Source organism: Corvus brachyrhynchos, unplaced genomic scaffold (genome assembly GCF_000691975.1).
Source record: "Corvus brachyrhynchos isolate BGI_N302 unplaced genomic scaffold, ASM69197v1 scaffold61, whole genome shotgun sequence".
Lineage (NCBI taxonomy): Eukaryota > Metazoa > Chordata > Aves > Passeriformes > Corvidae > Corvus > Corvus brachyrhynchos.
The window spans coordinates 986,958-995,785 of NW_008236478.1; the positions used below are offsets into that span (position 1 = coordinate 986,958).

General features: G+C 38.8%; 1 protein-coding gene across 1 annotated transcript in view; it reads right to left on the reverse strand.

Moving 5' to 3' along the window:
* The window catches only part of HELLS (helicase, lymphoid-specific), a 22,941-nt gene that overhangs the window by 4,390 nt on the left and 9,723 nt on the right, over positions 1-8,828 (reverse strand). Inside the window, 10 exon segments of the mRNA XM_008643726.2 lie at positions 891-1,050; positions 1,977-2,093; positions 2,435-2,554; positions 2,641-2,724; positions 4,139-4,277; positions 5,426-5,568; positions 6,083-6,244; positions 7,180-7,276; positions 7,963-8,159; positions 8,730-8,828. The exon segment at positions 8,730-8,828 is cut by the window's right edge and continues 36 nt beyond it. Coding sequence (XP_008641948.2) covers positions 891-1,050; positions 1,977-2,093; positions 2,435-2,554; positions 2,641-2,724; positions 4,139-4,277; positions 5,426-5,568; positions 6,083-6,244; positions 7,180-7,276; positions 7,963-8,159; positions 8,730-8,828 — 1,318 coding nt within the window.

Below are 8,828 nucleotides of genomic sequence, written 5' to 3' on the forward strand. Positions count from 1 at the left end.
CCCCCCCCCCCCTCAAGGAGCCTTCCCCTGGATGGTTCTATCTTAGTTTACAGAATGTGTTCTGGAGAGGACCTTGGGGTCTGGGGCACCCTAACCCCTACCTACGAACCTTCTAAAATGTTTCATCTCCTAGCTGAACAAACAAGTCCAAGAATGTAGGCAAAAAGCACTAAGAATACAGAAGTTGTAAAAAGGTACAACAGGGGTATAAAAGGAAAGGCAAAAATCTTCATGGCATCACTAGGATAAAGTAATTATCAAAGATTAGTTAACATCATCCAGAACCAGAGGCAAACCTCAGTTTAGGCTTGACAAGCAGTGCACTGTGCAGCAGACAGTTACAGGGGGGGGCCTTTTTGCCCCTTTATCCCCTCATGAAAAGGCTTTTTTTCCCCACAATATGAGGATACAAGAATGATGAGTAGTTTTTAACCTCCTTTGAAGCTTAATATAAAACTAGTTATCATTCAGAAACCACGTTATAAAAATTGCAATTCTTCAAGTAAGCTTAATGTTTGAAAATTGCTATATATAAGGAGCTACAGTCCAAATTCACAAACAGAATAAGCTACAGAAGCAAAGCAGGATTCCTATAGGATCTGTACAAGAAAAATTCATCCCCAAAAGGGACACTTCAAAGCAATTACATTCTAAAAATTTCTGAGCATGACCAGCTATATAATCAAGAACACCACAAGAATCACCATTGTTCTGCACATAAACCCAAGGACTATTGTTCTCTTCAGGACTGGCTAATTGTTCAAACAGGACTTGTCTTCTGTGGTTATAACATACTGGACAGAGGCGAACAGGATACTGGAATTTGTTACAGCTTGAGATTTAAAGAGGTGACACATGTTGACACGAAGTCCTAAGAGAAAGATACTAACTTTTGTGGATAATCAGCTTCTCCAGCTTCCTCTTGGCAGCAGCTCTCTCCACAATCTTCTGGTCAATAGTATTGGCTGTCACAAGACGATAAACAACTACTGGCTTTGTCTGACCAATTCTGTGACACCTGTCTTGGGCCTGCAAGTCTGACTGGGGGTTCTGAGCAGATAAAGAAATGAATTAGTAACAATTTAGTTACGCCATTATCCTTTTTTTAAAGGACATACCACACACAACATTTTTAATGGGGAGCTCAAAGTCAGTGCAGAAGCAGAAGAGACATGGTATAATAGAACTCTATCACTCTTGACTCTTAAGCCTATCCACAAGAAGCTCTGCTGCTATAGCTGCACAGGGAGAGAAACCCAACCGGCCTGGAGTGCTTCTGCACCATGTGCTGCAGTTTTCTACAGATAGACATGGTTAATATGACAGATTTAGGTGAGAATTTTAGTTGTAGGTTTCTTTGTGTTGAATTTTGTGTTGGGTTTCTTTGTTTGAGGATAAGAAAGTGTTTTAAAAGTTTTCAGCCATTTCTGAAGCTGCTTTAGCTCTTCTGAAGCTGAAAACAGCAGCACTGTCTACTAAAATAATGTGAAGATGCAGAGGTCCCTCAGTCATTTCTTTCCATACCTCTCTTTTTCCTAGCCTCCAGACTTACAGGAGCAGCAGAATCCTAGCTAGCTAAAACACATGTGGCAAGTCACAGAGGAAATTCAAGGAGCTGGTACTAATATGGCAGCTGCTGTAAACAGGGAACCTGTAAAAGGTCCAGCAACACTCATATTTAAGTAATAAAAAGAAGGAAATGTATCGACAACAGAAAAAAACCTCCTGCTTTTGGTAGCTCAGGGCCAAACTCAGAAACCAACTCTAATGTTGTATTCAGTAACTCAGGACTTTTCAAATGAGGCTGTATTATTTCACATACAAAATGAATGCACACACTACCATTACTTTCATGTAACACTTCATTAAAGTTATAGAAATGATCTATACAATAATGGGTCCATAAATGGTTATCAAAAGCAGCAAGAGAAAGCATTTTTGACACGTATCACTAGGTTAACAATCTGTCAACATACCCAGTCACTGTCATAGATGATAACTGTGTCTGCCGCAGTTAAGTTAATGCCCAAGCCTCCAGCTCTCGTACTCACTAAGAATAGGAAGACTTCAGGGTCAGTATTGAATTGACGCATCTGGAAGAGAATTCATCTATTAGAAAAAGTAGATGGACCAAACATAACATTGCTAATGTTTTATTTTGAGAGCCCTGTTTAAAAAGATAAACACAGAAAATACAACACAGGCTGTCAGAGGTTTTAAGAAGCACTGCATTTTAGGCATACCTCAAGGCAACGGTTAGCAGCACACTTTGCTGCTTCAGTATTTCTGAGCCGCAGTTACTAAGGCAGAAGACAGTTTTCAACATAGAGGTGTTTTGCCTATTAAAGGCAAAATGCTGTGCAAAATCATATCCCAGTGTCACAGCAGAAGCAGAATTTGCAAACATGCTCGTAGGGCATGTCCATCTACTTACATTTTCTTCTCTCTCTGAGTAGGACATAGAGCCATCCAATCGACTAAATTTGAAGTCTCTCAGGTAACAGTAATCCATCAAAATGTCAAGCATCATAGTCATTTGTGAGAACAACAAGACCTACAAAACCAGAAAGACTCCTTAATAACACTTTTTGTTCATAAGGAGATGACTGTATCTCACCCCTCCAAAACCTTCAGCTTTACCTTATGTCCTCTCTTTTTAAGTTCTGGAAGCATTCGGTCCAAGAGTAGAAACTTGCCTGAATTCTTTACTAAATCTTCATCAACCTTGGAACAGGGAAAAGGGGATAAAATATTAGGAGGGAAAGCGACCAGTGGTTTCCCCAACTCAGAAGCATCAACAAAAGCCGTCTGAGATCTCACTGAAACAAGCGTGCACCATTTTCTTAACTAAAAGCTGTCATATTGGAAGTAATGTTAATTTTAGCACACAGCACTGAATCACTTAAATCATGATGAAACTAAATCGAACCCCACCATTTCATATGCCCAAATAATTATTTTTAAAAACTAATTAGTTTTCACTCCATTTCTGGAAGGAGAAACCCTCATGTTGTTAACTTTTCCTCATGGAATAGTGCTGCTGTTTCTTTCCCACCTTGTGATTAAGACACAAGGCTTCCACCTACTGGACACAAAGAGGCACCGCTGAACAAGTTACTACACATCAGCCAAGTGGTAAAAGTTCACAGCAAGTTTTCACACTGCTGCCTTAAACCCCTCTTCAAGAGAGCTTCTTAGATCTAATTCTTGCCATGGGCTGAGGGCAGGGATATAGAAACTTCTACGGTCTGAAACATACAGCAGCCACCTTGGTAATTATGAATACATTTTCCTGAGCAAGTACTAACTCCTGCAGGTGGTGTCAGTTGTCAAACAGTCTCCATTTTCTACACGCTAACTAATTTTCCTCATCTCCCTGACTGGGGAATCTGCTTTTTATGCACTGACTTTACACTGATACACTTCAAAAGCTTACTCTGGAGTACAGCAGGCTCTGTTATCACTCACAAAATAGGAAACATGACTACACATACCTACAAACCTACATCTACACTTAGAATGTACAAGCAACTTCCAGGTCTTCAAGATTCTTTCAATTCAAATTAGTTCATACTTTCCTATATTTCCATCTGCTTTGTGTAGATTGAACTACCAGCTGGTCTTTGTGATATAATTTGGATTTTTTCCCTTTTGAGGAAGAATGCTGTATTCTCTGAGCAGACGGCTCTGCTGTACTTGGTTCTTCAACAACTCACACTTCAATGTTACCACTGCACCTCCTGCAATGTGCACAATTTATCTCATGAACAGTTCACCAAGGTTAGCATTTGTTCCAAAAAATAACCCTTGTGAGGAGACCCTGAGGCAGCCCCTAAAGCACCTGGAGTCAATGGAAGCCGGCAACTGTTTGAGTAACTCTCCACCAGCGGAAGGGCATTGTCACAATGATGACCATCACAGCATCACCATGCAAAGACTGAATGGGCACAGCAGCTGAGCAGGTCCCTGCAACTGCTGCTGCAGGAAGTTTCAAATAATGATTCAGTATACTGCTGGAATTCAACAGGAGGCATATGCCAAATACATTGAAAAGGTCATTCTTTACTGCCATCAGCTCACAGTCTATTGCTTTTTAATGGCTGGAATAAATTTTATCTAATGCTTTTAAAATATGTACCTTGAATTGTTGTGTAGCAGGATCCAAAGGATATTCAATAAGATAGGGGTGATTACAACACTTCCTCAATAACATCATAATATTCTGCAGTTTAAGGTTCACCTCAGAATCCATAGGAATGCTCACTTCTACCACTGGCCTTGAAAAGACACAACACCTTATTAGTACTGAAAGTGTCCCCGTATTATGCTACAAATATTTAAGAGAAAAAAACCCTACAAAAAAAGCAAGCAGTAGAGTCACATGCTGTGACATCTCAAAATCCCTTATAGTTTGTAAAGCTATTACCAGACAAAATTTCTTAAAGAGTGCCACACTTGGCAACGAAGGCACAACCATTTGCCGTTACTGATTTAAAATATAAAGGGCAGTCAGTAATAATTAGAAGTAGAATTTAACTTGTGCAAGTCACCATCAGAAAAGGGGACAGCAGCAAGACCTCTCCAGACCACATGGTCAGATTTCCTGTGGAGCAATACCCAAGATGTTCCAGAATCAGCTCTCTGATGTGGCCAATTTGGCCACATCACAGGAATCACAATGAATACAGCTATTTAGTTCTTCCACATGTAAGTACTGTGTCCAACATAAGGGATCCATGCATACCATAAAACTAACACAAACATGTATTTGTTCTTGCAGGCTACACTGAAATACAATAAAAATCTAACAAAATAAACACATTTCAGCCTGAAGATACTCCTTATGCACAAGGGACTTTCAACCAATTTAGAGCCATCAACAGAAGGAAGAAGTGGAGGACATTTGGAGTGACATTGTTTGTCTTCCAAGCAACTGTTATGCATGATGGGGCCCTTCTCTCCTGCGGATGGCTGAACATCTGCCTGCCCATGGGAAGCAGTGAATTAATTCCTTGTTTTGCTTTGCTTGCATGTGCAGCTTTTGCCTTCCCTGTTAAACTGTTTTTATGTCAAACCACAGGTTTTCCAGCTTTTACCCTTCTGATTCTCTCCCTAGTCCTGCTGGTGGAGCTGAGAGCGAGCAGCTGTGTGGTGCTTGCCTGCTGCCTGAGGTTAAACCACAACAGTGTCCTGAAGTTAACTATAACTCTAATGAGCCAGTCAGTGATGGTACAACCTAATCACTGCTATTACGGCTCAGTGAATACCAGGTAAAATCAAAGAAACAAACCATAAAGCTACATGGATAGTGAATAACTAAATGCCATTCTTCCTGATCAATTTCAGTAAGCAAAGCTCTGGAAGCAAACTAAGAGGGAGATAAACAGTACAACAAGAAAAAAAAAATATCTTTCAAGGCAGGCACCTCTCTTTTTCTACTTCCTCTTGCATTTTGCTGATTAATTTTTCCAAGTCATCAGGTGAACCATTATGTTCTTCACAATAATCAACCACTTTCCGACTACGGCGTTTTGGTCGGCCTGTAGAGCTCAACTCAACTACTTCTTCCTGTGGGAAATGAGAACATTGCCATCAACAGCAGCCAGCTTCAGAATCAAAGGCCTGTGCTGATCCAAGAATTCTCAAAACAGAAAAGAGGCCTCAGTGATGTGCATCATGCAACACTTATCTAGATTCAGCAGCTTAAATTTTGGCTATGTAGAATACGCAGCCAAATTGAAACGGTCTGCAATTGTAGATTATGAAAGTTTCTGTTTGATTTACAAAGCTACATTAATACCTTACTGATTCTAAGCTGAAACTGTCAACTCTAGGAAAACAGTGTTCTTTCCCCCAAAAGCTACAAGTAATCAAGAACATATTTATACTTATATTGCTCTAGTTCTGTGCCACAGGTCTATCACAGTAACTGGCACTGTTATAGTAGATAACAAATAGATCAGACTACAAATTTAAGCAAAAAACCAGGTTTAGTTACAACGGTAGTGAAGCAATACCAATGTGGTTTTGCACACAAGCTATTAATAGCAAGCACATTTCTAACATCCTTATCAGTAGATACCTCATTATTTCCAAGCAGTTTCCTAATGGTGCGATTGACAATGGCAGTATAGAAAGTTTCCTGCTTCTTTGCCAGTGGTGCATACACCACAACTTCTCGTTTAGGAGGAACCTCAAGAGCAACATCCGATTTCAGCCTTCTCAGTAAGAAAGGTGTCAGAATCTGAAATGGTGAGCAGATGTCACAATTACTCAAAGCTGTCAACACAGCTAGTTTAAAAAAAAGAAAACAGGACAGCAACACAGACACATGCCTGCTGTAATACTATTTTGCCAATTTAAAGCAAGAGAGTTAATTTGCACATATATTTAGTTTTTTAATATGGATGCCAACTCCAAAAGTTTCACGCACATGCTAGTACTAACGTGTTGAAACAACATATCCACTGACATTTTAAAAATTTTAAAATGCTTGGTAGGGGTGCAGTAGTAACTACATTACAGACCCTTCTTACAAATTCCAGTAACTGAAAGTAATCTTATTACAAAACTGCTCATTTTGTTATATTTCTTAAATCAAGTTTTTCTGAAAATGCCCAAAACCTTTAACCAAAGTAAGTAAATTGTCATCAACAATTATACATAGAAGATACAGTTTAGATCCCTCACCAGTAGCTTATAATGAAAAAATGATAGGTCTGTAAGCATTTACCTCCACACACTCTTAAAAAAAAGAGCTCTAAGTAAAAATTTGAAGACAGGCATATTATATAACTAGTTTATCAAAAGGTATTTTGTTCAGCACCTGAAAGTTCCACAAGTTCTCTCCACGTTATCTTTGAGCAAAATAAATACACCAATAAAATCTCTTGGTGAGCAGAAGTCTGTAACTGCAATTAAGTTTAACTAAACTCAATTCAGTTCCAAGAATAAAAATGAGTCGCTATCAAAGAGATAACATTTTCCCTTTACCATTTGTAAGTGCTGTAAAGATTGAAAAAAAACACCCCACAAGTCTAAGGAAGTCCAGAAGTGCCACAATAAAAACCTCAGACCAGAATTCGGCATCACAAACAAGATTTTGACATGTTTCACAACACTAATGGTCCATGTTACAACTAAACCATGAAAAATACAAAATGAAGGATAAATGAAAACCTGATGCAGCATATGCAAGATGTTTTGCTCCCTTTCTTTAGCAATAATATCTTCAGCAGTTTCTGTAATGCTGGTAATATCAAACCAGGATTCAAAGCTATAAAAACAAAGCAAGGAAAAACATAGCTTACTTCATAGCTATTATTCTTCATTATTTTAGTATCTATTCTTCTCTTATCCTGTGATTTTAAAAAAAATAAAGCGCTCACATTCATCATGAATGGAAGATGTACAGGAGGAATTTCTGAAATATACCTGTCAATTCAGATGCTTGAGGTTTTAAGTGGTTTGTAAAAATACTTGTACTAGTTGGAATATTCATTATTGTCTATTATATTCCATCTAGGTTATAACATTTTCAAAAAATTAGTCTAAAGACTGTTTTGGCAATGCTCTTCCACCTGACTCCCTACTGCTGCAGAAAAGGATCTGTGGGTCCTGTGCCTGCCAGCCTCACACAGCTTTATCCAGCACCTTTGACAATTTCAAAGCAGCACCCAGCATTTGTGGTATGACAAACATCTCTCACCGCAAATGTTCACGTCTTAGCTCAGAGCTGAGCTTCCACTATCCAGGGAGATGACAATTAATTCCTTCCTTTCCAAAACAACTTAGTGTGAGGCAAGACACATTTCAAAGCCCTTACCACCAAATAATCATACTGAATTACAACCATGCCATAAAACGGCTCTTCACATGCTGATAAGTTTAATTATTAAAGAGTCATAATAACAGTCAAACAGAACAAACAGAAATAGTTTCCACGATCAGATTGCAACCTACCTTTTCAAATCATCAAACACATCTGGTAAAAGGAAGTTAAGCAATGACCAAAGCTCTGCCAAGTTGTTTTGCAGAGGAGTACCAGTCAACAGGAGTTTATTGTCTGCATTAAATCGTTTCAATTCTCTGATAAGGCGGCAATTCATATTTTTAATCCTGTGACCTTCATCTACTATCAGGTATTTCCAGTAGCAGCTCTACAAAAATAAAGGTTATTTCAGTAAATTTTCGCTTTATTCCATCAAAACAGATGTCACATTAAATAAGAAGCACTAATAAGACTGGCTGATATTGCCTGTTACAAAGGTTCTATTTACTGTTTTTCACTTTGCCAGACTAATAGAGCTGAGCCCAAACAGTTAATGTCATACATCTGCTTCATGGTGACTGCCTTTTAGAAAGCTTAGGTGGTTAAAATAAAACTTCTACAAGAAGCTCATCTTGCTGAAACAACCATTGTGATGTTAACCACAGTATTTATACACCAAGTATAGTTTTTACTCCAAGCATCCTTAACCACCATCTACAGAAAGGCAACAAAAAGAGCAGGTATGCTGTAACTATCTGCTTTTAGAATAATGTTCTGTTTGAAGAACTTAAGCATTGAATTGCGGAGCTACTACTACCAAGGAAACAGAGTGAATGCCAATATACGTGCTGCAGTATGAAACTGTATAGGCAGCATGTGGGTTTTTTTACTGTGTTCAAAAGCACTGCTATCAGTGCTGAGGCACCACACAGTCCTAGGGCTAAGAGAACTCAGATACCTGCAGGGCATTTCTGTCTCGCATTGCTATTTCAAAGGAAGTAATGACCACAGGATGGATTTGGAGTGATCCTTGTCTTCTGTGAATTTTATGAACCAG